This window comes from Miscanthus floridulus, chromosome 2, assembly GCF_019320115.1.
Source record: "Miscanthus floridulus cultivar M001 chromosome 2, ASM1932011v1, whole genome shotgun sequence".
Classification (NCBI taxonomy): Eukaryota; Viridiplantae; Streptophyta; class Magnoliopsida; order Poales; family Poaceae; genus Miscanthus; species Miscanthus floridulus.
In genome coordinates this window covers 33,316,905-33,344,818 of record NC_089581.1, presented here as the reverse complement: position 1 = coordinate 33,344,818, position 27,914 = coordinate 33,316,905, and the positions used below count along the sequence as shown (strand labels likewise).

Below are 27,914 nucleotides of genomic sequence, written 5' to 3'. Positions count from 1 at the left end.
AACTCTATAATTTTGATATAAAGTTTATTATATTAATAAGACTTCATATGAACAAATTATGCTTTATATATATATAAGAGAAAGAAAAACTAAATGATGGTGGGCCTCACTGCCACATCAGCAAAACCGTCCAATAAACCACTTTGAAATGGTTAAGGGGGGTACTTTACTGGTTTTAAAAATTGAGGGGGTATGTTGTCCGATATTATAGTTCGAGTTTTTTTAATTAGTGACTAGTTCAGGTGGACTTTATTCAATTTTCTAAGTATTACTATCTCTATCTAACCTAAAAAATGTGCCATAGGTTCCGATCGCATCAAGTAAACATAGTAAGACAAACTAAAAAGGTAAAACACATGTCAAGCAATGCAATAAGTTAATGCGAAAACGTAGATGAGATAGCTCATGCTTTGTTGGAGCCCCTCACAAGGGGCTAAGCTCCACGGTCAGTTAACTTCGTGGATAGCTCATGTGTCACATAAATTTTCAAACAACACTTGATTCTAAACTGTAATGCAAAGTTAGACCTTACAAGTTGCATTGCTCTCAACGGGGTTTCATCCGCGTTTCATCATCTGGGTTCGGGGCTCTTGCTTTTCGGACGGGAACGGTAGTGGTTTCAGACGCCAGCCAGGGCGACAGTTGTCTGGCCTCCTGAGGTCATGCTTCAAAAATTGTTGAATCATGTTTAGCCGTTCAAATGCCAAGATGTTCGCTCGAGCTTATTCAGCTCTACCTTTCAGCCATGAAACAACGGCTGAAAAGTAATGGTGAATAAAATCAAGAGAAAAACACTTTTTCATGAAGTCGGTGCCTGATTATTTTTTAAAATGTACGTACTATATCCAGTGTTCATAGGACCATCCGTGCATGAATATAGTAGGAATAAATATAAATATGCGAATGGATTTCACTGTATAAACAACGGTATCTCCAACATCTACAGTGTATCAACATTAGCCCCACTGAAAAGAAAATCTTAGGTTAGGTTAGAGCGGATTAGTTTTTCGTGTACATGACGCTTATTGGAACACCTGAAAAATGTCACAACGAAACTTATAACAAATCTACCTGTCCCATGTTTTTTTTTTTACTTTAGACTAGATTTTGTTTGAACCAAGCACAACCATAATATCTGTTAAATCTGAAAATCTTAGCCTCCAGAAAAGTGACCCGTCAAGAAGTCTGCTGAATCCAAGTTTGCAAAAAGTTTGTTGCAAGAATCAAGTCCAAAAGTAACAAGAATAAGGGCTTGTTTGATCCATTAGCCCTAAAAATTAGTTAGCTAATAACTAATAACAGTTAATTTTTAGCTAACTAATTTTTAGCAGAGAGCTGTTTGATCCACCTGCTAATAGGTGGTTGGATAGTGAGTTTGAGGCGCATATGAACTATTAACATCTATTAGCAACTCACCACCTACTAATGGAACTAATAGTTAGCATCCCTCCAACTAATAATTAGCAGATTTATTAACAGGTGTGTTTTGATCTATTAGTAATAATTTTAGCTGCTACTCCCTCCGGTCTATTTTATCTGGCGCAAGTTAGAATGGTACGGTCTCTAGATTATACTTTGATCATTCATTTATTTTATATTATATTATTTATGCTTATAAACTTATAATCATTGTATAGTATAATTTCTTACAAATCTAATCATATATAGTTTGTATTATAATAATTAAATATTATTATCCTAATTATTGGTCAAAGTTTTTGTTTGAATCTTAATATGCGTGTGCGTGAGATAAAATGAACCGGAGGGAGTAATTTTTAGTGCTAATGGATCCCTAAAAGAGAAAGAAGTCACTAATCAAAATATGATGGCATAATTAGCAGGTGAGCTGTGGCGTGCGCTGTTCTGATTTTGATGACCATCCGGGACCCATTCCTCATGGACCAGTACTAGTGTACTACTCCAACTCCCCACTTCCTAGCCCCTGGGCCCCGTCTCCCAGCACGGCACCACCCTCCAGTGTCCGCGGCCCGGCCGTCTCGACTCCATCGCCCCGCGCCTCCACTCTCCCTCGGCCTCGCCTCACCGCGGCGCTCCCAAAAATTCCACACCCCCCCCCCCCCCCCCCCCCCCCCCCCCCCCCCCCCCGCCTTCCCCCGCAAAACCCACCCCACTCAACCAAAAAACTCCCGCGCGGCCTCCCGAATCCCCCCGCCTCCTCGCTCCCCTCGCGCTGCGCCGCTCCGTGCCCCCATGGATCCGCAGGCGGAGGCGGGCGCGGCGGCTGTGCTGGGCGCCGACCCGGCGGCGCTGACGGCGCTGCTGGCGGACCTCACCTCCCCGGCCAACGAGGCGCGGTCGCGCGCGGAGCAGCAGTTCCACGCCCTCCGCGGGTCCCACCCGGACGCGCTCGCGCTGAGCCTCGCGCACCTGCTGCTCTCCCCGGCGCACCCCTCCGCGCCCATCGCCGCCGTGCTGCTGCGCCGCCTCATCGCCCCGTCATCCCAGTCCTTCGTCTACCCCTCGATGTCGCCCGCCACGCAGTCCTCGCTCCGCGCGCTGCTCCTCTCGGCCGCCTCCGCGCCTGCGCTCCCCAGGTCCGTCTCCAGGAAGCTCTCCGACGCCGTCGCCGAGCTCGCCTCCTTCCTCCTGCCCGCCAACGCGTGGCCAGACCTACTCAGTTTCCTGTACAAGTCCATCGATTCCCCGTCCTCCCCGCCGGGACTGCAGGAGTCGGCGCTCAACATCCTGGCCCGGCTGGCCTCCCACCTCGCAGCCAGCTTTCCCAACCTCCACGGGCTCCTCCTCGCCGCGCTCTCCCACCCTTCTTCCGCCGACGTGCGCGTCGCGGGGCTCAACGCGGCCATCAGCCTCATCCAGTCCCTTCCTTCTGCCGGTGCCCGCGATCAATTCCAGGACCTCCTGCCGGCCATGATGCGCGCTCTCGCCGAGTCGCTCAACTGCGGGAACGAGGGCTCCGCCCAGGAGGCTCTGGAGATGATGATCGAGCTCGCCGGTGCAGAGCCGCGGTTCCTGCGCCGCCAGCTGCCCGACGTGGTCGCCTCCATGCTGCAGATTGCCGAGGCCCCAGGACTAGAGGACGGCACCCGCCACCTTGCCGTCGAGTTTGTCGTCACGCTTGCCGAGGCACGGGAGCGTGCGCCCGGGATGATGCGGAGGCTGCCTCGGTACGTTGGTCGGCTATTTGCGGTGCTCATGAGTATGCTACTCGATGTCCAGGATGAACCGGCATGGCATGCCGCGGTGTCAGAGGAGGAAGACGCTGGAGAGACGGGAAGCTATGTTTTCGCACAGGAGTGTCTGGACCGGCTGTCAATTGCTGTTGGTGGTAATACGATTCTAGCCGTGGCAGCTGAGTTGCTCCCATCGTTTTTCTCCTCTGAAGATTGGAAGAGACGAAATGCGGCACTGGTGACCATAGCTCAGATTGCAGAGGGCTCTGCTAAGGTGATGATTAAGAATCTGGAGCAGGTGGTTGGGATGGTGCTGAATTCTTTCCAGGATCCTCACCCACGGGTGAGGTGGGCAGCAATTAATGCAATAGGGCAGCTTTCAACGGACCTGGGACCTGAGTTGCAAAATCAGTTGCACCATGTTGTGCTACCTGCACTAGCTTCAGCAATGGATGATGTCCAGAACCCACGCGTACAGGCAAGTGATTGTTTTATCTTTTTTTTTTAATTTCATTTTCTCATGCAATTGGCCCTTATAATATCTTTTTTTGTTTCTGTTTGATTTCTGAAAGCAGAGAAGATTTTGTAATCCATGGGCTTAATGCATATATGCTTAATGCTTTGTTACCTTGTTTAGTTTTTATAAACAACACTGGTCTAGTGTGATTGATGCCATCATCAACAGAAGTGTAGTTGCCCAAGTTATTTTGGGTACACTAAGTGGTATCTAATGATGTTTTGAATACAGTAATGTGCATTAGAGTGTGGTTAATGTATCACTGTTGTAGTTAGCGTATTAATGATACCATTGTACCTTTAGTAGTTTATGTGTGCTATTTGGATGTGTTGAGGTTGGCTATACTTTGGATTTTTTTTTAGATTATTATTCAATAGGATAATGTTTTAGGTCTAATACATAGAAACAAGATTCAGCCTTGGTTTATTGAGGCAGCATCCAGCAGTTGGTATCTTTTGGCCATTTTATTCAACAATTAATTTTCGTTGCACTTTGTTGCTAAATACCTATGCATAGTAAGCATCCCAGCAGTTGGCATCTTTTGGCCATTTTGTTCATCAATTAATTTTCTCTGCCTTAAGTGTCGTGCTTTGTTGCTAATATCTATGCATATTGTTCGCTGAATGTTTTGTGTTGTGCATGGCATGCATAGATTACTCAAATTTGGAGATGTTTGCATGATTACATCTACCAGATTGATCGCAAGGCATTCATAGGAGAGAGACATTTTCGGTGGTTCTTAGATTTCCTAAAGAACTCACATCTGAGGTATATCTGACCCAACAACTGAACAACTAGAAACATATGGAAGGCTAATGAATTTTAGAAGAGTCGTGTGCCTGATACTCTTAGCAATTACAGTTTACATGTAAACCATTCCACCAAAACCCAGAACTAGCGAGTGCATATGAACCACGGAAAATATGTAACCAGCGCATTTTAGAACTGAGCTGTGTGGATGCTCCTCGCATATGATACCACCCTTGTGCTGTTTGAGGTACCTTTCGTCTGTCTATGCCTGCACACATCATCGCCTTTCAGAACTTTGACTTGATTTATATTTGTTATTACTTCTTTGAGTACTAATGTATGAGGTACAAATTAAGATTTTTTTTTCTCAGGCACGCAGGAGAGCTGCGTATCATTATATTAAGAAGAAAAAGAGAAAGAGCCCTTACAACACACACCACCACCGAAGCAACTAGCCAACTAGCTAGCTAGCTAGCTACGTAGGAATCAGTTTACATACGCGCCAGAAATTGCAAATATCTGACCTCGACCAACATTGAAACTTCACCAGGGGCAATCGCCACCAGGTGGGAAAGCCCTTGGGCTCCTGCTACTCTGCTAGGCACCAAAGGTGTAGTTCCTGTCTAGCAAGCAAGAGAGCTTCCTCTAGTGCAGGGGCAGAGCCATAAAAAACGCAATGGTTTTGGCTTTCCAGATCGACCAAGCTCCGAGAATAACCAGAGAGTTGAGCCCTTTCCTCACATCACCATCCACCTTGGACGTAATTCTTTCCCACCAGCCAAAAAAGGAAGTCTCTTCCAGACCAGGAGCAAGCATATGTAAGCCGACCCTGTGAAACAGCCTGAACCAAAATTGTCTTGAGAACACACAAGAGATCAAAAGGTTCTGGATTGATTCTTCTCCTTGAACCAAATTAAGATATATGAAAGCTTTAAAATGGTTCTGTTCCAGTGATGATTGCACAGGAACACTGTAGGTTTTAATGGTACAAGTTTGTTAGTTGCAGTAGCCACATTTTGGAACTGGAGTCAAGTTGAATTAGTTTCCACTAGTTTTGGTACCATTTGAATTTAGAGAGATATCTTTTGATGGTTTTCTGGCTTTATGTTCATCATTCAACTATTCTTACAAGCTATTCAAGTTATTAATCTCTGATAAATCTAGTGGTATATTATATTGACTATTGGTTTAGTCGAGGGCCTGAAGTTGGGCCTGCTGCAGTGGATAAATACCTGTATCAGACATTCTGCATGCATCTGATTCTCCTGCCACATGCTTTTATTTGTTGTAATTGACTTGCTATATCTGCTCCTCATCAAGCGCATAAGCTGACCAACAAGGCTTGCTCTAATATTTATTTTATTTCCTACAAGCTCAGGCACATGCTGCATCAGCTATTCTGAACTTCAGTGAAAACTGCAGACCTGATATTTTGACACCGTACTTGGATGTAATAGTTGGGAAACTTCTATTGTTGCTTCAGGTGGATCTCACATCTAGTCCTTGCACCTTAACTTTATACAGTATAGACATCAGGCATGAGATAATGTCTATTCTTTTATTTTGAAACTTGTATGTTTATGATGTAGACTGGAAACCAAATGGTGCAAGAAGCTGCTTTAACTGCTTTAGCATCAGCAGCAGATTCTTCTCAGGTATATCAGAAAATACAGTTCAAGTTTTCTTGTTAACATTCTAACAAAAAATTTCAATCTTATTGATTCAGGAACACTTCCAAAAATATTATGATGCAGTAATGCCATACCTCAAGGCTATTCTCATGAATGCAACTGATAAATCCAACAGAATGTTGCGTGCCAAATCGGTGGAATGCATCAGTTTAGTTGGTATGGCAGTTGGGAAACAAAAGTTTAAGGACGATGCTAAGCAGGTAATGGTTTGCTAGTTCCCCTTATATTACAGTATACAGTCCATAACTCTTTCCTAAAATAAAAGTATTATGAAACATTATTTTTTGTGGCCTTTGTACTCAATAAAAGAAATCAAATTGGACTGTAGGATGTTATATGCTATCTGCTCTGTATGTGTTAATGCTATTGATAATTCATTTTTGTGTTAGGTGATGGAGGTCCTTATGACACTGCAAGGATCTCAGATGGAGGCTGATGACCCTATAACAAGTTACATGCTGCAAGTGTGTTAGAAGTTGAAACCTTGTTCTCAATTTTTTTTTTGGCAATTCAAATCTTTTTTCTCATTTGATTTATCTGTTCGCCTCTGTAGGCATGGGCAAGACTGTGTAAATGCCTTGGTCAGGATTTCTTACCATACATGAGTGTTGTTATGCCCCCTCTGCTCCAGTCTGCTCAGCTCAAACCAGATGTGAGTGTCACTTCTGCTGGACCAGAAGATGAAAATGGTGAATCTGATGACGAAGGGTATGTTTAGTTTTTTCTTCCATATTTTTGATAGTATGTCATTTTCGTTATGTTTTGTTTCCTGGATAACTTTCATCTTTTGGTGATAGCCATATGATGGAAATGTTGAATCTAATTTGTGTGGTCATAGGCACATCTAAAGAATTTGCCCATGTCATGTTGATATCAATGGTTGTTTCATATCCTGTATTGGATTCACATTTTTGGTCATCACATCCATCTCACCAGCAAATTAAGCAAACATTAATTATCTGAATAGTCATGTATAGAAGGTTTTTTAGGTCTTAAAGCATCTTTAAGAGTCCTCCTACACTTAATTCCCTTGTATCCTCATATAGGGTGCATCCTAACTACAAATCTCTCCAACAGTTCCTCAATCTCAAATAACATATAGTGTGGACAGCATGTCACCACAAATTTGAGGGAGAGTGAGGGTGATTTAGGATACCACTAAATAAAAAATGTTGGATAAGGAGGACTGTTGGAGGGTGATTTTTGCTCTATGAATCTTAATTTTGAGTTTTTGACACTAAGGTTGGATAGGGGAACTCTTGGAGATTCTCTCAGTCTCAGGCTCTTATTCTATCTACTAGCAATGTTGTACTCACTGCCTGCACTACTGCAGTGTCGAGACTATCACACTAGGTGATAAGAGGATTGGCATCCGAACTAGTCTACTGGAGGAGAAAGCTACAGCATGTAATATGCTGTGTTGCTACGCTGATGAGCTCAAGGAAGGATTTTTCCCATGGATTGATCAGGTTATATCACTATTCAACCCCTTCTTTCTCCTCGGGTTCTAGTTTCATGAAAGAGCTACAGCTATATCCGGATCTGTACAGGTTACGACTACGCTTGTACCTCTCCTTAAGTTCTATTTTCATGAAGAAGTTAGGAAGGCAGCTATTTCAGGTATGTGACTGAAAATTTTGATGTCTTTACTTCTTTTAGCATGTTGTCTTGTGCTATACATTATATGCTCTTTGCAGCAATGCCTGAGCTTCTACGTTCAGCAAAATTGGCTATAGAAAAGGGTCAAGCTCAAGGTCGTGATAAATCCTATCTTAAGCAACTGTCTGATTACATAGTTCCAGCCCTTGTAGAGGCCATGCATAAAGTAAGGGCTTTATGCTTATAAAAGCGTATTACTTCTTGAATTTTTGTTATGTTCGTTAACATGATTTGATTTAAGCATGTAATTGGAATTCTAAGCAGGAACCTGAGCCACAAATTTGTGCAAGCATACTGGAATCATTGAATGAATCTATACAGGTTTGTAATACTGTACTTGTATGATATTTGATATTTGACTGAAGAAAAGACCTCTTGTTTTCATGAGAACTTCTGCTTCATCTCAAGTACAGTTTTCATGTCTTCACATTCTTTTGTTCACATGGCTGTTAAATTTACATGCTTTATTATTTACAATCTCATTCCCTTTACCAGACTATGATTGTGTCTACTTTCGAATACATGCACAATACCATGCGGACCTGGACATATTGGTGTGGTTTAAATAGTGCGATAATGAGATTATTCAAAAAAACGAGTTGTTTAAATTATAGTGGGTCTTCAGAATTTTTTTTAGTTTGTCCAGTTATTAGTTTGCTTGGTTTGTCCTAAAGCTCATTTTTACATGCTCCTACCATGCTACTACCATGCTACTTGGCTATTTTGGCAAAAGTCCTACCCTTACCCAGTTATCCTTTAATGTGCTGTGTTACCTTTTTCAGAAATAAAGTCTTAGTAGTTTTTATATCTGTAACAGAAGACATTGTCAATGCTTTTAATCAACTTGTAGGCATCATTTTCCCTTTTAGCTTTGTACTACATTTGGTATTGTGTGCTGTCACTTGAATAATCTTTTACCCATTTTTCTCGATCAGCTATCAGGAACACTTCTTGAGGAAAATCAAGTAAGATCTGCAGTGGAAGGAATCAAAGAAGTAATAGTTGCAAGCACTAACAGGAGGATAGAACGAACAGAAAGGGCAAGGGCTGAGGACTTCGATTCTGAAGAAGAGGAGCTACTCAGAGAAGAAAACGAACAGGAAGATGAAATCTTTGACCAAGTAAGCTACTGAAATCTCGGAGTTTCTAACTCTCCTTAAAGGCATACCAGATCTACTCATGCTTCTGATTGATACAAATGCTTGTGCACTAACATAGAAATTAGCTACCTCAGAAATTTACTGGAAAGGTGGATGCATTATTATATTGTGCTTTGAACCTACCTTTTGTCTGGGGAACAATTGTTAGTGCTTATTACTTAACCTTATTGGTTTGAAAACCTGTACTGTGACTGCAGGTTGGTGATTGTCTAGGCACTCTCGTTAAAACCTTCAAGACTTATTTTCTTCCGTTCTTTGATGAACTCTCTGTGTATTTGACACCTATGTTGGTAAGTGAGATGATGAACCATTGAGGATTTGGTGCATTTGCTTTGCTTGTTAGGGTTGTGAGCACTGAACACGACATCACAATTTGATGTTACTCTAGATTTATTACCTCGGAACTCATATTTGCATGAAACATAAATGCACTGTTGAATGATAGGTGAACTAAACATTGTATGCACATTTTTAACATTCCACCAATTTAGGGCAAGGATAAAACATCGGAAGAAAGAAGGATTGCCATATGCATTTTTGATGATGTCGCTGAGCACTGCCGTGAAGCAGCAGTTAGGTAACAGTTGTACGATCCATGCATAGCACTTCGTTTGGTGAAGGCGAAAGATCGTTGTGAGTTGTGATCATTTTACATGTTTTTTGTGATATCTGATTCTCAGGTATTATGATGCATACCTTCCTTCTCTATTAGAAGCCTGCATGAGTGAAAATCCAGATGTCAGGCAGGTTTGTATTTCTTATTTGTTCTACATCCCAGTGCAGCAGAATTATGTGCAACAGGCCAACAGCAACCCTTTATCTGTTAAGAGTGTGCTTCATTTCGAACTTGCTGTTTTCAGGCCGCAGTGTATGGAATTGGCATTTGTGCCGAATGTGGTGGTTCTGCATTTAGGCCTCACACAGGGGGTATGTTTTGTATTTATGTTGTATTAGATTTGTGTATAGTTGCATTTGTCATTCGATGTTGTTAACAATCTTGTTTATTTCTACAGAGGCCCTATCCAGATTATACAATGTAATCAAACATCCTAATGCCCTAGATTTGGATAATGCGATGGCCTATGACAATGCTGTTTCCGCTCTTGGAAAAATATGTCAATTTCATCGTGATAGCATCGATGTATCTCAGGTATCTAATGCTTTCAAGATATCCGAACTCAACAATACTTAGGCATATGGTTCTTCTAGCATTTGTCTTGGCATCTAGCCTGCTCCATTGAGCCTTATTGTAGTATATCATTCCATTTCTCAATGCAACAGTTGAAGTGATGGGCAATTCATATTAACTGCTAACAGTCTTGTTGCTACATCATTAATTTATGAACTGTACAAAGTTTTGTGACCATACATCACTTGGTTCATTGAACAGGTAATTCCTGCCTGGTTAAGTTGCCTTCCGATAAAAAATGACTTAATTGAGGCCAAGCTTGTCCATGAACAGCTGTGTGCGATGCTTGAGAAGTAAGTGATTCCCACAATTTATTTCTGCAGAGTTGCTTTTTCTGAGATTAACCCATATTCCCTATTGTCTAGACTTTTGTTTTATTTCGTGTTTCTTTAACAGCTATTTTTTTTTGTGTGTGTGATCAACATTCAACAGGTCTGAGAGGGAGTTTTTGGGTCATAATAATCAGTATCTTCCAAAGATTGTGTCTGTTTTTGCAGAGGTACCTTGTACCTTTTCTTATTTTCCTGAATCTTGTTTTCTTTATATTATCCCCCTTTTGTCTCCCAAGGTCTATGGAATATGGATAAACTGCAACTCATGAACCGTTGCAGAGGCACCAGAGGACTGCGAAATGCATTCTTAAAGCATATGGTTTTACCTTTCCATGTGTGCTTGTTAATCAACAATTAACACCAGTTATTACAACCCTACTGTTGGCATGATAATGCAATGATCTTAAGAAAAACACTGGAAAAAGAACTAAGGATTTACAGATCTAGTGGATTCTGCCATCCTATCATGATAACTCCACACCAGTTCAGATAACTGTAGCTTATTGGCTTTGTAGAGAAGTTGAAGCCACTCCCACTGGTTAACTTGTTTAAAAGACTAGCACTTGGAGGAAACTGAGCTATCCAAGTGACTTCTCAATGGCCTTAGAGCATTATTTACTTGACGTAGTCTGCCTTTTGTATGGAATGCAGATATTATGTGCGGGCAAAGATCTAGCAACAGAACAGACTGCCAGCAGGATGATTAATCTACTAAGGCAACTTCAGGCAACATTGCCTCCTTCAGTATTAGCCTCGACATGGTCTTCTTTGCAACCACAGCAACAGCTTGCTCTACAGTCCGTGCTGTCTGTCATAGCTAACCAAATAACCCCAACGGTGTAAAGCATATGATAGTCTTCACAGCTTGACCTTTTGTGTTCTATTTTGTACTTCCGAGCCAGGGTTCCTGGGGTTTGCTTGGCATTCATGTGCCCTTAGGTTTTGCACAAGGGGCACTGTTTGCATCCGGTGTGTATATCGGCTGCAGTTGCAGAACTGCACGGATGCGAACGAGACTGGGCTCTCTCCACATCGTCGATGAAGTTGTAAAGCTATATACCTTGTTCACTTAGTAGTTTTAGTTGGGTTGAAAGAATTGTAAATTAAAACAATTTTGATAGTTGATTTAATGTCATGTTTCTTTAGCCATCAGCTTGGGCACTTTGCGTTAAAAAAACAGCTTGGGCACCTTCTGCTTCTGGTGTAGTATGCCTTTTCTCGATATACTTTCTCTTCGTATGTGGGGATAGAGTCACATTTGCGTAGTGATTTTTGTCTTATAGATTGACTAAGTCTGAAGAAGAGGAAGGAAAGTGTGCAAGTGTAAAACGGCAGGTTTCAGACAATTTGCTAGTCAGCCTTTCAAGTGGATGTAAGAGTAGATGTATTCCCATTGTTCTAAATTATGGTCCATTTCAAATCAAAGTTTATAGGAAATGCACCAGTATCTATAAAATCAGATTAGTTTTATTAGATTCTTCATGTAATATGTTTTGATGGGGCATTTATCTAAACTTGTAAAAAGTTGAAAAAATTTATGAAAGTGAATTGCGATTACAAAGTCTTTTGATGTATATTTTGGCCTTTATTTGTTCTAGCATATTGGCCTATCCAGAAAATGACACTATTCAGCTTGTTTTTTTAGCCAGAACAGTGTTTTCTTTCACAAGAATTCAGTCAAAACAGTGTTTTCAGCCAGTTTCAATCATAATTCAGCAAGCCGAATGGGGCCATTATCAATTGTTTCGTAAGTAAATATTATGAAAAATACATAAAAAATGGATCCAATATAATTCTATTGCATACTAAACAAGCCTTCTGTAAAAAATTACAAAAATCTAGTTCCCAAATATGGTATTGCTAGAACGTGAACATTACCTTTTTGAAAAAAAAAATCTCATTTGAGCAATGTTTTCAAAATATGGAATGGATTTGAGAGCATCCCAATACGGCCAAAATTAGAACTTGGTCGATTCCTGGAAGGGTCGATGCAAACGTTCGAACTAGCAAGCGTCTACTGAAGACGAGAAAATTAAGAGAGAATTTTATGTATGGTCAAAGTCTAGCAATGTCCAACAACAGTATGTAGGCTCCAGTCTGATTAGGTTCCACAGTCCAGTAAGGCAGAACGACCGGACATGCAATTCAGGTTCTTACAAATAAGCATAGTTCTTAAGGCGTAAAGGCGAGGCATGACAATGTGCCACCGCCCAGACGCCTAGGCGCCCGCCTTAGACGCCTAGGCGAGCATTTTGCAAGGCGCTTGGGGGTCGCCTGGACACCTAGGCGACGCCTTAAGAACTATGCAAATAAGTACAAATTCAAATCACAAATCCCACAAGAATCGAACTTGCCCAGAATTCCGAGCACCAATCTAATCCAACCTTGTCATGATGCAGCCACTAACCGAAGCGTTTCTTCTGAATTCTTCGCGTTTTGCTGCGCCAGGAGAGACTGCAGATCACTGCCATTTGCCAGGCTGTTGAACTCTACCGACCTTGATGGATCAGTGGGGTACTTCCTTTGGCAGAATGTAATGAGCCTCTTCACAGACTGCAGGTACTTTCTGGTCGTGTCATCATTCATGATGTGAGCCACGCTGTTCGTGTAGATCTTTTCGCGAGCCGATCGCTCATGAATACCAACCATAGTCACACCAATTGGCCATGGCGAGTTGCCTATCGCTAGCTTGATATAATTGTCCACTGCAGCCAAGTAGTCTCGTCTCATGCAGCACCTGACCAACTCCAGCAATGCTTGTCGGACATCAGGAGGGAGAGCCTGCAATTTGATGCAAAATAATGAACTGAGTCCTGTGATACAAGATTGTCTGCACATATGAACATAAGATCTACTAGAGTCGCTAAGAATACGCATTTACCATAATCTACTTCTTACGGAGGACACAAGGAAAATTTCTTACAAAATAAGAAGCAAAAACAGTGCTGTAGTTAGAATAGCTTCAATGTTTAACCTAGTCACCCTATCTGGCTAATTTAAAAATCTAATAGGAAGCAAAAATTATTCCATGCCTCCTTAGCCAAGCGAATCTAGCATCACCCGGGTGATCGGGGTCAACTTCCTTACATGACATGGATTTTCTTAAGTCCTGAGGGTGTTTTACTAAATGATTTGTAGATTTTATCAAGTCAGCGGACCCTAATAAATGGGCCTAAATTCGCCCCTGTTCTTATATATGCAATGACTCAACAAGGTACAACTTCATGATCAATCTCTAAACATTCATACTATGCGTAACAAACAAGTGTCTTTTTTCTTATAATAGATAAAACATCGATATTCTAATCATACAGTGATGCAAAGTGGCTGTGATAATGACTACAAAAGTTACAGACATTTAGAAATAACTAAAATAATCACAGGGAAAGTTTGATTGCACAGTGATCTTGAGAGAAAATAGTCGCCAATACTGGCAGGTAGTGGGGGATCATAAACAAATCAGCAGGCTTACTTAAAGCACAAGGCGCAACCGGATCGTCGATGGTTGTGTTTGTGCATTCAGGATGATGCCCTCCTATTCAAGGGCAAAAGTGAATTGTTAAGACAAATCCCTTCCTGTGTTACAGAGATTTCCTCTCTGAACATCTCAGAAGGCAAATCAATAATCTCAGAAACCATACAGTTAAAAAACAGCATACATCATATCTCTGTTGTCTTTGTTGTATGGTTGTATTCCTTAAATGGATTGCTCGTTGCTGTGAGAATCTTCAATCAATAGAAGAAATAGTTCAGATACAGATTTAAACAAATATTTATCAGAAACTGCATCACTAGATCATTGAGTAAGGCACAGATATAGTATAGACAGCATATGTCCTTTTACAAAAATAAGATCATCTTAAAAATGTGAAATGAACATGGGAGTACTAACAGCAGCATGAAGCATCGTTCGTTCACTATATCATACACAATCCGCTAATCACCAGGATAATATTCACGCTTCCTACACTTCCTTTATCACTATGCACCCGATAATATCAAATGTTGTAAACAAAGTCAAACAAAATCGTACTAACAGTTCAAATTAAAGCATGATATCAGATGGGTTAACAAACCTATGAATTCATCCAGCCAAACGTTCGCAATAAGCATTAGGTCATTCAAACTGTTACTACTACGGGACACTTCGATGATCCATACCTTTTTCTTGCACTGCTTGAAGAGCGGGTCGAGGTATCGCGCGCACTGCTTGCAGGTGGCCACCGCGGCCTTCCCTTTTGCCGTCCGCCGTTCCGTCTCAGGCATACCGTCCACCTCTTGAGTCCACTCGCCCATCAGCCTACTGAAGAACGCGGTGATCTTATCCTCGTCGCAGAGCTCCTCGAACGGCACATCTCTCGGTACGCCGTCGTCGCCCTCCCCACGCTGGGCCTCCGCGCCGGCGGCCTTGGGCTTCGTCGCGGCCGCAGCCTTGGCGCGCAGCGCCTGGATGTCGCGGAGGAAGTCGTTGGTCTGCCCCTCCCCGATCTCCGCCGCATCGACGTCGGCAAGCGCGGCGGGGTCCTCGATCAGGTCCCGGGGCGGCGGAGGCGCGCGACGTCGTCCTCGTCGAAGAGCGTGGCCGGCTGCCGCAGCACGCGCAGGCGCCGGATGACCTCCTCCCTCGGGAGCGACTCCTCGGATCCGCTCTCTGCCCGCGACGCGTCGGCGGCTGCGGAGGTGGGCGAGCAGGAGCTCGAGGAGGAACCGGAGGGGGAGGACGCCGGGTGGGAATGCCTGAGCTGCTTTTGGAGGAGGAGCTGGCGCTCGGCCTCGCGGATGCGCTGCAGCTCGCGGGCCTCGATCTCGGCGCGGCGGAGGATCTTCCGGCCGCCGAAATCGGCGTTGAGGAGCTGGCGCTTGCGCTGCAGCTCGCTTTTGAGCACGTCCATTGGCTAGCTCTCGCTGCAGCTGTGGCGGAGGTCGCGATCGCGCCGCGCGTCGGGTCGTTTGCTCGGGCAAGGAACCTTCGGGTCGTGAAAATGGCGCTGGATCGGAGGGCGAGGGAGGCGCGGGGTCTGGAAGGTTCGGGTTGGATTTGGTGCCGGGACGGGGAGCTCGAGCTCCCGCGGGAACCTTCTGGATTCCCGGGATGGGAGCGGAGCAGAAGGTTGTTTTGGGCTGATCAGTGGCTAATTGGGCTGGCAGAGTTAGGCCCAGCGTAAGGTTGTGGGCTGTGGTATCGCCGTAAACTTGCGTTGTGGTTGGGCCGACACTGACAGAAGGCAATGTTGTCATGTGGCAGCACAGCTTGCACTCCACTCAAAAAAAAAAAACTGTTTTGCATGAGATCAATGTCTTGAGAAAGTTGAGTTTTCCTGAATCCATAAAAAAATTGGTAATTTTAGAGGTAGGTGTTTGAGAATTTTAGCGAGAAGTTATTGAAAGGGTACTACCGGCGTACCGATGATATAAGGATCAACCATCAATGGTAGGCACTTGGTTACATTTCTTATGGTAAGTCTGCTCGTCTAGGTTCAACCATTCGATAGCCAGATCAGGTGTATACATCTTAACATGTGCCAATTTAGTCTCTTGATGAAATTTAATAGTCTTAACTTTTACCGCCACGTATCTCGAATATAATCCTAGGGACTTCACTTTCTCCCGTGGACCAAACTAAAAATGGACTCTCGGGTCGTCGCTGCTCCACTCAACCAAAATATACTACACTTGACTCGACAGCCCGCCTGACTGCGTACAAAGCCACAGAGCCGTTTTGCTGGCAAGGAATATAAGCCTAACCACCAATCAGCAATCACCGACCGGCAGCATCGTGGCAGGCCGCTCCAGCGAAGCCGACCGCGTCCGCAAGGCCAAAAAGGCGGCCTCGGCCCAAGCGGGGACGCGTACGTTGAGCATGAGCTCGCCGCGCTAAAAACTACTCCTACTCGGGCTCCGGGAGCCCTGCCCCACGAAACCGAGTTGTAGCGTGTTTGACGCACGTTGGCGGACAGGATTACCGCGCCACTTCCCCGTGGTCCACGCGGCCGGCCCCCCGCCCCGCCCGAAACTCTATTTAAACGCCACGCCTCGTTCCGCAGCTCTCTCGCTCTGCTCTTCGCCCCGGCTCTCTCCACAGCTCCAGACATCACCGCGCAGCTCGCCCCAGTTCGGTTCCACCGCCGTCTCGGCAATCTCCCCCGTTCCTAGCTTCCTCGCCTTCTCGAGCTCTCCCGCCCGCCCGCCATGGCCGCGAACTCCCCCTTCGACTGCATCCTCCTAGGTGAGCAGAGCGTCGATTGCTAGCTAGCTCGCAGTCCAGGACTGACTCCAGGGCGATTGCTGCTGTCGATGACTATATATATGTAACTGATACGGTGTTTTGTGGCCCGCGCCGCGCGCTCCGTGCAGACCTGGACGACACCCTGTACCCGGGCAACACCGGCATCGGGCCGGCCCTGAAGCGCAACATCGACGAGTTCCTCCAGGCCAAGCTCGGCGTCTCCGCCGACAAGGCCGCCGCCATGCGCGTCGAGCTCTTCCGCACGCACGGCAGCTCCCTCGCCGGACTCATCGTACGTGACGTTCCTTTACCCGGCTTAGGAATTCTCTTTCCTCGTCTGCTCTGCTCTGCTCATCTTGTCGCTTCTCGGTCGTCTTTCTGGTTCTGACTGCGTTGTGGATTCCGTGCCTGGTTTCGATTTCCGCAGGCGCTCGGCTATGACGTGCACCCGGACGAGTACCACAGGTCAGCACGCAAACACGGACCCCAAATTTAGTTCCTCATCAAAACCTGCCGCAACTTATTGCATTCGTCCAAAACTGACCGGATTCCACTTCCACCTGCAGCTACGTGCACGGCAGGCTACCGTACGACAGGATCCCCGCCGACCCGCAGCTGGCGCGCCTGCTGCAGAGCATCCCGCAGCGCAAAGTGGTACGCTGAGAAACAAGACACTTGGCATCACATTACGCGACCGATCGATCGGCTAACCATGTGCGTTTCGCGCGCGCAGCTCTTCACCAACTCGGACCGCGCGCACATGAGACGGGCGCTGGAGCGGCTGGGCGTGGACGAGGCCATCTTCGACGCCGTCGTGTGCTTCGAGACCATGAACCCGCACCTCTTCGGCGACGCCAGGGAGGAGCGCGGCGACCACCCGGTCGTGGTCCTCAAACCGGCGGTGGACGCCATCGTGGCTGGGCTGCGCGCCGCCGGCTCCAACCCACGGTGGACGGTACGTAATAGCCAGCGACTGCTTGCTCACTTGGTAGTTTTGTTCAGTTTCTAGACGGGGTTAAACTAATCCACATGTTAATTTGTTTTTGAGTTTCCTGGAGCCGTAGAGCACTGGATAATACTACTATTACGAATGAAACAAAGATAAGGGACCCACTGTCATGTACGCTATGATAATCTAGAACGCTCGTTTCAATACTGCCGTAGCAAACTAGGTCGCTCTTAGATGGCACCGTGTCTAATGTTAAAAAAGTTACTGATACGCTACAAGGGAATCGAACTAAGCGCATTGAAAAGTGAGATTTAGATGGTGGTAGTACAATGTGAACCCCGACGACTTAACAAAGTAGCAGAACTAATCAGGGCCTTATCACTTATCGGCACTTGCTTTGGATGAAAGCAAATTAAGCTTATATTATTATATCCGTCGTATATACCATTATTTATTACTAATAACGATCACTAAAATTTGGTGGTTGCTGTGACAGCTCTTCCTGGACGACAGCGAGAGGAACATCGCCGCGGGGAAAGCGCTCGGCCTCCGCACCGCCCTGGTACGTAACCAACCAAACAAGCTCGCCACAACTTCTTCCACCTCGGTCCAAATAAACACGTACGATTGTGGTCACTACACTGCCGTGACGCATCCTGCACCGGAGCCAGGGCCCCAGGCACCCAGCGGGCTAAACGACGCTGATGGATGCCTTCTGGGGCACCAGGTCAGTCAGATCAGATGGGTGCGCAGGCTCAAGGGTACGTACGCAAGTAGTTGGTCGATCAGGTGGCCGATGCGCTCACAGTCGCAGCGTGTGTTAGTTACGGGGAGTACCGAGCGAGTACCAGTTGCTACCCACCGCCACCACTCGACGGTGACGGTGACGGTGACGGCGATGGCGATGGCGCCGGTGCCCGGCGCCTTGTCGGTGTCGTGGCGAAGCATATTCACCCGCTCGGCGCCGAGCCATCGATACCGATGCCGCGGAGATCTGCTTGGCGCGACCGGGGCTGCCCTTCGCCATTGGCTTTGGCTTGCCCGCCCTGTCATCGATAAATCAGGATTGCTTTTGCTCATGCGCGCTTATTAGTGGCCATCGATGATTGGCTTGCCCGCCCTGATATCAGTCAAGATGATTGGCGCTATACAACTTGTTTGTTTGTTGGTTTTAGTCAGGACTTATCAGTTATAACTTATCAGTCAGCCAACAGTGTTTTTCTCTCATAACAAACCAACATCAACCAGGCTTATCAATTGACAACGAGTAGGTAGGTGCAAGTGCAAGGTGATGCCTCTGTCTCTGACATATAAAGATCATGCATCCAACGCAGACAAACATACCCTATCTTCTTATTGTTTTTCTTCTCTTGAGCGGGCGAAAACGAAAGAAAAGTTCGCTTTCCTCTCCTCATGTTATTTGTCTATGTTGAATATTATCGGCATTTTTTTTTTTTTTGAAATTGGACGGTCCAATTCACGTGCCTGTCGATTCAAGGGTCTCTCACTCTTCGCCACAAATCCGGGGAGAGCAAGGAGAAATAAATATCTTCGTTGGTTTTGGCGTTTTAGGAACGGGACAAGGAAACAAAAACGAGCACGGCTAGCTGACGCATACGTTTTCATTTGTCTTCGTAGTCGTGGCAACATATAGATAGTGCGTGGTTGCGCCGTCACGTCAGCACGCACATTGCCTGTCTGCCTTCTGGGGGCGATCATGCATGTCGATGCACCCATACAGCACCACACAATTAAGCCCTTCCAAAAGTTTACTACACGTCCCATCAAATATTTAACATATGCATAGAGTATTAAATAAAAAAATAACTAATTATACAGTTTACGATAAATTTATGAGACGAATCTTTTAAACATATTTAGTCTACGATTTGACAGTATAATGCTACAGTAAAAAAATGTGTTAATGATGAATTAATTAGACTAAATAAATTCATCTCGCGGATTACTGACAGATTCTGTAATTTATTTTTTTTATTAGTATTCAAATACCTCATACGACACTCCTCTATGATAACCGATGTGACACCCCAAAACTTTACACTTAACAAGTTTTTCTCTGGACACCAGCATTCTGCAGTCTTATCCATTGATTCGATGCCTCTATGAAAACCAACATTAATCCTTTCGTTAATTTTTTTCCCAGGTTGGCAAGAGGGTGAGGAGCAAGGAAGCAGACTACGCCCTGGAGAACATCGGCGCGCTCCGGCGGGCCATCCCGGAGATCTGGGGCGTCGTCGCCGGCGGCGAGACTCATCGCTCGGACCACAGCGTCGACAAGATGCCGATGAGGTCTGACCTGGACTCCATCATCCAGCCCACGTCCATCCAGGCCTAACCTCATCATCCCCACCATCCTGCACTGCACCCATCTTGGTTAATAATCAATCAGTGTCATCAGTCAGAATCAGGGGATGCCACTAATAAATTAAAGCTCCGTCTCTCTTTCACTCACCACCTAATCGATCATCATGTACATTATCCTGATTCCTGATGTGCGTGCGTGCGTGCGTGAATATCTATCTATCTGTACCTAGCTGACAGGCATGCACATACACATTTCTGATCAGCACCGGTTTGTCGTCAGTGCATGTAAAGCAGCAATTCCAGGTGCATGACGAGTCACGTGATGTATCTTAAGTATTATGATAAGAATAACAAATTGTGATTCCGTGTTTAACAATCAATCATCACTGATTCCGTGTGAAACACGATCAATTGGACGGTGGCATGGTCAGTGGAGCGTGACGACATAGCGTTCTGCTCGGAGCCTCTGCCGTGTACCAGTACAATCAGTCTGGCTACCAGTGGGGTGGGCGTCGCGTCCGGGATGTCCGGAGTGTAGCACTGTAGTGTGCGTTCTGAAGACGGTTTGCAGTTTGGTGGGCACATGCATGTGAGCATTCCAGGTCCAGAATGTGTCTGCCATGCTGCGACGGTCCTTTTCGACACAAGAATGCCACGCGTGCGAGGATAAAGTCGATAAGGATTGCCAGGTGAGCTGGGTGCAGAATTCAGTTCGTTTTTACTTTAGACAGTTAATTTCTTGGTTTAATATGAACGGTTTCTTGAGATGGTGGTACAGGTGCGTGCTCTTATTTTTGACTAATTATTTTTTCAACGGTGTGTAACGTGCTTGTTACTAGCAGGACGGTCTTAGGGCACTAACTTCTTTGGCCTAGCTTAAAAAAAAAACTCGACCCGCGGGCATAAGACAACCTCCGAATATTGTGCTTAAGAAGAAGACCTTTTCACGTAGGTCGAGAAAAATCCTGAACCTCTGCCTCACCCATACACAACGGCATCGCAGCTCCTGTGAGACTGGGCTGGCCTTAAACTTGTGCTTTGACATGGGGCAGACGAGGGGATTTTTTTATAGCACAGATAAACTATGCCTCCTCCGGCTAATAAATCCGCCCCAAGAGGGTTTGAACTCTGGCCAAAGTCTTATATTCCGTGCTTCGTCTTTCCATTTTTATGTCTTATGACTGTAGCATTTTTTTTTTCTTTATCGATGTAAACACGAACATGTCTTATTCTAAGGTTATCTCCAACAACAACACCAAAAATATAAGACACATTCGTCCTTTGGGTATTGCTACAGGCAAAAAGTTCAATACATATTCAGCATCTTCTCCAACAACAAGACCCAAAAGAGAATCATTTCTGTAAATGGGTTTTTAGAAGAGAGGATGCCCATATTTGGGTTGTGCCTCTCAGACAACACAAAATAGGTCTCTCGTATAGGTACTCTGTTTGAGGCTGATTTTGAGTCTCTTGCTATCCATTTTAGATTTGGGTATCCATATGGGTTCCTTGTTGCTAATTGCCATAAAAAAGAGTTCCTGATAAAAGTTTCCAGTGCGATGGGCAGTCGTGATCTTGCTTTGCTCGCTCTTGAGTCATGAGGGTTTTTTTTTTATCTTCTTGACTTGAGTCGACAAAACAGCTAGGATTCGATTTTCCTCCACGAACTCTAAAATGAAAAAGACAAGTTTAACCCTCAACTCTTAAAACCATTTAAATTACCTCTTAGGCACGATTAGAAGTGTTTTTCAAGGTAGTTCAGCTTTTGACATGATAATATTTTTAAACCACAAAAGACATCTCTAAGAATTCTGAGTATGACGCCAAATAAGTAGACTATGAAACATATTTCATGGTGTGTATCTAATAATAATACTTTTGTGCTATATTAATATTGATAGTATTTGCTATAAATCTGATCAAACTAATAAAAGTTCTATTTAAGAAAATTCTAAAAATTGATTTGATTAGAGAAAAATAGATAAAAAGGACTTGTTACAAACCGCGCTAGTGCTCACACCGTCACGAGGATCTGGGCTGCAAGAACAGGCCATCTCCAATATCAAGGCTTTACTTTCTATTGGGCCGGAACTTCTGAGAATTGCAAAGATGATATACGGCACAAAAAATTGCCAGGAAATCAAAGCAAACACTGGCCATAACCGCAGCACCGGCAGCCGCCGGACGGAAGCAGAGAAGAGGCCGACGCCGTACTGCGAGCACAGGCCAAGAAATGGGCGCGCTCTGCCTGCTCTACCCATCCATGGCGCTGCCCTGCCCATGCGGCGCCCGCGCGACCGCGGCCGCGGCCGCGCCTTCCCTTTTCTTCTCCTGTGCTGCCACCGCTGCCGCCACAAGGCTGCAGCTCTGCGGCAGGAGCCAGAGGCGCGCTGGAGTGACGCGGGTAGGTGGCGGCGGCGGGGGCAAGGGGGAGGGTGGCAAGAGCGGCGCGGCGGCGTTCTTTGATGAGGATGGGGTGGTGGACGACATGGATGGGTACCTCAACTACCTGTCCCTCGAGTACGACTCTGTCTGGGACACCAAGCCTGCCTGGTCCGTTCCTTTGCTCCTCCGTAGTTGTTTCTTGCTGGACATTGCATTCATCAAAATTGGCGAAAATTGGCGAAGATTATGATGGTGTAGACATTTAAGGATGGTTTATTTGCCAACACATCGTAGAGATGCCCCAAATTTGTTATCGTGGCTTTGTTTATTGTCAGATGTAGCTAGATTCGAAATTATTTCTCCTGCTTGTTTGTTTTTTAAAAGAAAATTCAAAATTACATAAATATTTTGTCAACATTGGCCCTGACGACAATTTTTGAATGGCGTGTGTACTAAATACAATAGACATGAACTTCCAGTTTTTTGAATGAATAGCACATCAAATTCTGTTGTAGGAGTCTGCTCCCTGCTTAGCCCTTTCATTTTTTTTCATTGTTTGCTGTAAAGTGTAAACAAGCCATGATGTAATTGATGACATTTTTTATTGCCTGTCGTTCTTGTACAGTACACAATAACAACATTCACCTTCCAAAATTCATCATGAGGTAGTGGAGCTATGCGAATAGCGCCATATCTATAGTCTAGAAAGTAGTTATTAGATTTTTCCACACCTCTTCTGATGTTGCCGTTTTCTATCAAACATCATGAGTTTACCTTATGTGAAGACAACTTTTCTTCTATAAGCTTAGCTTCTATGCTCAAGCTTATATTTCCCCCCTTTCAGGTGTCAGCCTTGGACAATATTGCTTACGGGAACTGTTGCGGTTGCCTGTAGTTGGGTGCTTATCCAATCTGCTGTAATTACTGCTGGAGTTTCTTTTGTAATATGTGCATGGTGGTACATATTTCTCTACTCCTACCCTAAGGTTTGCACATCAATTTTTCTAACAATTTAAATTTTATGTTTTACGATTTCGTTTTCTTAGATGATTGATTAGAAGTTGTTCTTGTAATGTGTGATCCAGGCTTCAGTTTAGTTCTTTCAATACTCATGATTTTTTTCGGAGTGTTTATCAAGGAAGAAATGTGCTCTGACATAGTTTTGTATCGTCTTTAGCATATGTAGTTTTGTATCGTCTTTAGCATATGGTGCTTTCAAACTGCAAATTTACCTTGATAGGGTAGCAGCTACTCATCATCCATGCCAAAGCTCAGAATGCTGGATTGCTTACTGGCTCCAAAACTACTAGTTCCATATATTGGTATGGCTATTAGTCAGGAGTCACCGGAGTCAGGAGCATTGTCTGTCCTACCAGTTCCAATCTCTAGCTGCAGCATATCAGTCAATTAAGCATTTCTTCTGTGTCAAATACCTTTGGCCTAACCCTGTTCTAAACATTGCTACTTTACTGTTGTGTTACAAACGTAGTTCAAAGAATGATAGAATAGAACTGACCCTGTGGTGGCTTCTCTCAGGCATACACCGAGATGATAGGAGAGAGAAGAAGTAAGGTAGCCAGTGGAGCTGAAGATACCTACGGGATGGAGAAACTCCAGTGAGGATCTCCGGCACCGCTGTTGTAGAGTGCAGAACTCTGTTGTTTCTAGTATTTCCTTGCTGAGAGTGATAGTTAGAAATGACCGCAGTCTGTGGCACATAGCACGATTTGTCTGTAAATGTATTTGTCAGAAATTGCAACTACATCATGGAATCATGCTGCTTGGTTTGTTCATATCGTCGGCTTTGTGTTCGTGTTGATGTGTTGCTGATCCGGGCCAATTTGACCCAGCCAGCTGTAACCGGAACGATATAGACGAACGATAATTATGTAGTATTTGGGTGGAAACTTGGTCGAACGACGGCCGATCAACGAGATCGCCGTACGCCGCCGCCGCCGTCGCCCTCAGGCTGGTCTGATACAAGTCTGAGTTCGAATCCTCCACGTCTCTGTGTCTCGATTACAAAGGGGAGCCAAGTTGGGCTTGCCCTCGCTCATGGGCCACGCAGGGTCCCTAGTTGATCCATTCTGGGCCGAATGTCTTGTGACTGGGCTTCTTCAGTCGATTCGGCCTGCTTGCCTCTCCCATCAGTTTCCTTGGCTCCTTGTCGCTCTTCTCTGGTGTCCAGCCTTCATCCCTGACAGTGGAAGTAGAGGCACCATTGGTGACATCCCTCCCTCCTTGAGAACAAGCTTGCCCCCAAGCTGGTGCTCGTGGAAACTGTTGGCGTAGAGGTTCTTCATCCTCCCATGTCGACAGAGCTTCGGGGAGATAGGACCAACGCACTAGGACTTGAGGAATCATGGTGTCGTTATGCTGGTGAAGACGACGTCCCAAGATTTCTTGAGGTACCTGCAGCTGGTTAGTGATATCAGGTAATTCATCACTTATAACTGTTGTTGGAGGGATAGCCTTCTTAAGTTGGGAGACATGAAACACTGGGTGAATGTGGCAGTCTGTTGGTAACTGTAAGCGATATGCAGACTGACCAATCCTTTCCAGAATAGTGAATGGACCAAAGAATCTGAAAGCGAGCTTGTTTGATGATCTTTGTGCTAGAGAGGTCTGAACATATGGTTGAGCTTTCAAATAGACAGAGTCTCCAGGAACAAAAGACCACTGAGATCTGTGTTTATCAGCCTGGGCCTTCATCTTGTTCTAAGCCCGAACTAAATGCTGACGTACCAAGAACTGCACAAGAGCTCTTTCTTCTAACCAGTCATTCAAGTCATTGGATGTACAAGCTTGGGAGATGTCAATACCAAAATGTCGAGGTTCATGACCATAGAGCACAACAAATGGGCTTTTTCCAAGTGAAGAGTGATAAGATGTATTGTATCAGTATTCAGCCAAGGCTAGCCATTGAGACCACTTAGTTGGGCAAGAGTGAACAAAACATCTTAAATAAGTTTCTAAGCATTGGTTCACTCGTTCAGTTTGACCGTTTGTTTGAGGGTGATAAGCACTACTCATTCTCAAGTCAGTACCCAATAGCTTGAAGAGCTCTTGCCAGACATTGCTAGTGAAAACTTTATCCCTATCAGAGATCATGACATGTGGCAGCCCATGGAGTTTAAATATGTTGTTCAGATATGTGACAACAACTTGCAAGGCAGTGAAGGGATGTGCAAGGGTCACAAAATGGGCATATTTTGAAAATTTGTCAACAACTACCATAATACAATTATACCCTGCAGACTTAGGTAATCCCTCAATGAAATCAAGAGTAACTGTATGCCAGGCACTATCAGGAATGGGTAGGGGAGCCATCAGACCTGGGTAAGCAACTCTTTCAGTTTTTGCTTGTTGACAGACAGTGCATTGGGACACAAAATCCTGCACAGACTACTTGAGTTTGAACCATGCAAAAAGTTGTTTGATTCTTTTGTAGGTGACCTCATAACCAGAATGTCCACCTATAGCACTTGCATGAAGGGAAGATATGATTTTGTGCTGAAGAGGTGGTTGGTTACCCACCCAGATTCTCTGCTTATATCTAATTAGCCCATCTTTCAGAGAATGTAGACCCACTGGTGAAGAAATAGATAGCTTAGATAACAGTTTGACAGCTTGTGAATCAGTTGCATAAGAGTCTTGAATTTCTTGTAACCAAATTGGTTTGACCACTGAAAAGGCTGATATTTCATAAGAGGGTGCCTGGGACACACTAGATAAAGCATTAGCTACCTTGTTGTCCACCCCTTTTTTATATTATCTGATAAGACAACCCCATCAACTTGGTCAAAGCTTTATGTTTAATAGGAGTGGATAATCCTTGGTCATCCAGGTGAATAAGGCTTTTCTGATCAGTTAATATGGTGAAAGAAGAAGACTGCAAATAGTGTCTCCAGTGTTCAACTACCATTAGTATGGCAAGGCACTCTTTTTCATAGGTGGAAAGACCTTGTGCCTTAACTCCTAATGCCTTGCTGACATAAGCAATAGGGTGTCCTTGCTGCTGTAACACTGCTCCAATTCCTTTTGATGAGGCATCTGTCTCAATTGTGAAAGGTAGGGAGAAGTTGGGCAAGGTAAGCACCTCTGTGATATGTTGCAGATGATCCTCCCAAGACTTACTGTAGATTAGTGTGTCATCAATAAATACTACTACACATTTTCTGAGCAAGGGTGCAAGGATGACATTCATTACAGATTGAAAAGTAGCAGGTCCTCTTATGACTCCATATGGCATAACCCTGTACTCATAATGACCACAATGGGTTTGAAAGGCAGTTTTAAACTCTTCTCCAGCTGCCATCCTTATCTGGTGGAAACCAGAACATAAATCAATAGAGGTGAACCAAGAAGCTCCTTGAAGTTCTTCTAATAGTTCCTCTATGATGAGCAATGGATACTTGTTCTTCTGAGTCAGTGCATTTAGACGTCTGTAATCAACACAGAGGCGCCAATCACCTGTTTTCTTCCTTACCAACAAAGCTGGGGAGGAATAGGGGCAAGTGCTGACTTGAATCCATCCCTTCTGTAACATGTCAGCAATTTGAGTTTCAATCTCAGTCTTCTGTGCTGGATTGTATCTATATGGCCTCAGGCAAAAAGGCTGTGCACCCTCCAACAATGGTATAGTATGATCTCCTGGCCTTGGTGGTGGTAAGGCTGTTGGTGGGTTAAAAACAGACTGGAACTTGTCTAAGATTAATTGCAGATCTGGTGGTATAGACTGTTCTGAAGAGACAGTGGGATCTGTGGCTTGGACTTGCACCAAATATAGAATAGAATCAGTTTTATCAAGAGCTACCAACTGATTGTGACAAACTGGTGGTCCCAACTAGGTGTGAGGAGAAATGCCTTGCAAAGTTACATTCTGTTGGTCATGAGAAAATTTTAGCCATCTGTCCACCCAATGTATCTGCATAGGACTGTGTTTACCCAACCAATCCATTCCCAAAATGATGTCATAGCCTTTCAGTGGTATGATTTTGAAAGTAGAGCAGAAGGTGATCCCTTGAGTACCCCAAATCTGGTTATGTAACTCATGAGTACAAGTAATGATTTCACCATTTGCTACTTGAACTTTGACAGGTTGTGCCAGAAGATGCCAGGGTTTGATAAGAGAAGCCGGATGGTCACAGATAAAACTGTGAGAGCTGCCAGAATCAATAAGCATGAATACCTCCTTACCTTGCAAATGACCTCGAAGTCTGATGGTTTTGGAGCCCTCTGTACCATTTAAAGTTTGAATGGAGATAGCCATTAAGTCTTCTCCTGAGTCAGAATCTTCAGTTTCTAACTGACGCCTTGTTTAGATGCCATCCAAATTCCAAGTTTTTTCACTCTCTCTCCATCACATCAATTTTTAGCCGCTTGCATGGAGTATTAAATGTAGGTAAAAAAAATAACTAATTACACAGTTTAGTTGGAAATCACGAGATGAATCTTTTAAGCCTAGTTGGTCCACGATTGGACAATATTTATCAAATAAGACGAAAGTGATACTATTCATCGGGTTCACTTTTTTTTCAATCTAAACGAGGCCTGAGTTTCATCAGAGTCACCCACAC

The 27,914-nt window shown here is 44.5% G+C and overlaps 3 protein-coding genes and 1 pseudogene across 6 annotated transcripts; 3 read left to right on the top strand and 1 right to left on the bottom strand.

Moving 5' to 3' along the window:
• Positions 1–2,152: 2,152 nt before the first annotated feature.
• Positions 2,153–11,794, top strand: LOC136521405 (uncharacterized). 4 transcript variants are annotated; one of them, XM_066515143.1, is made up of 19 exons: positions 2,153–3,630; positions 5,798–5,902; positions 6,009–6,074; positions 6,146–6,310; positions 6,500–6,574; positions 6,664–6,818; positions 7,444–7,579; positions 7,661–7,730; positions 7,808–7,935; positions 8,034–8,090; positions 8,705–8,890; positions 9,127–9,219; positions 9,421–9,506; positions 9,610–9,676; positions 9,790–9,856; positions 9,943–10,079; positions 10,320–10,411; positions 10,551–10,617; positions 11,102–11,793. In XM_066515143.1, exons 1-19 carry the CDS (start codon positions 2,212–2,214, stop codon positions 11,291–11,293), a joined length of 3,363 nt encoding a protein of 1,120 aa, XP_066371240.1. In that variant the 5' UTR covers positions 2,153–2,211; the 3' UTR covers positions 11,294–11,793. The 4 variants fall into 4 exon arrangements, with proteins under 4 accessions (XP_066371240.1, XP_066371261.1, XP_066371248.1 ...); XM_066515164.1 differs by having other exon boundaries at positions 11,079–11,264; XM_066515151.1 differs by lacking the exon at positions 11,102–11,793 and adding an exon at positions 10,730–10,988.
• Positions 11,795–12,498: 704 nt separating this feature from the next.
• LOC136538391 (uncharacterized) lies at positions 12,499–15,492 on the bottom strand (annotated as a pseudogene).
• Positions 15,493–16,515: 1,023 nt separating this feature from the next.
• LOC136538390 (suppressor of disruption of TFIIS-like) lies at positions 16,516–20,365 on the top strand. Its single transcript, XM_066530365.1, has 7 exons — positions 16,516–16,676; positions 16,805–16,968; positions 17,104–17,141; positions 17,243–17,330; positions 17,410–17,631; positions 18,122–18,187; positions 19,790–20,365. Exons 1-7 carry the CDS (start codon positions 16,640–16,642, stop codon positions 19,979–19,981), a joined length of 807 nt encoding a protein of 268 aa, XP_066386462.1. The 5' UTR covers positions 16,516–16,639; the 3' UTR covers positions 19,982–20,365.
• A 1,737-nt stretch (positions 20,366–22,102) lies between these two features.
• On the top strand, positions 22,103–24,128 carry LOC136538389 (uncharacterized). Its single transcript, XM_066530364.1, has 3 exons — positions 22,103–22,503; positions 23,180–23,321; positions 23,872–24,128. Exons 1-3 carry the CDS (start codon positions 22,184–22,186, stop codon positions 23,953–23,955), a joined length of 546 nt encoding a protein of 181 aa, XP_066386461.1. The 5' UTR covers positions 22,103–22,183; the 3' UTR covers positions 23,956–24,128.
• The last annotated feature ends 3,786 nt before the right edge of the window (positions 24,129–27,914 follow it).

Coding starts and splice junctions, on each gene's coding strand:
- LOC136521405 (XM_066515143.1), top strand. CDS start 2,212: ATGGATCCGCAGGCGGAGGCGGGCGCGGCGGCTGTGCTGGGCGCCGAC. Junction 7,936..8,033: donor TTGTAGAGGCCATGCATAAA/GTAAGGGCTTTA, acceptor AATTCTAAGCAG/GAACCTGAGCCACAAATTTG. Junction 8,091..8,704: donor CATTGAATGAATCTATACAG/GTTTGTAATACT, acceptor TTTCTCGATCAG/CTATCAGGAACACTTCTTGA.
- LOC136538389 (XM_066530364.1), top strand. CDS start 22,184: ATGGGCGCGCTCTGCCTGCTCTACCCATCCATGGCGCTGCCCTGCCCA. Junction 22,504..23,179: donor TGGGACACCAAGCCTGCCTG/GTCCGTTCCTTT, acceptor CCCCCCTTTCAG/GTGTCAGCCTTGGACAATAT. Junction 23,322..23,871: donor TTCTCTACTCCTACCCTAAG/GTTTGCACATCA, acceptor GGCTTCTCTCAG/GCATACACCGAGATGATAGG.
- LOC136538390 (XM_066530365.1), top strand. CDS start 16,640: ATGGCCGCGAACTCCCCCTTCGACTGCATCCTCCTAG. Junction 16,677..16,804: donor CTTCGACTGCATCCTCCTAG/GTGAGCAGAGCG, acceptor CGCTCCGTGCAG/ACCTGGACGACACCCTGTAC. Junction 17,632..18,121: donor GCTCCAACCCACGGTGGACG/GTACGTAATAGC, acceptor TTGCTGTGACAG/CTCTTCCTGGACGACAGCGA.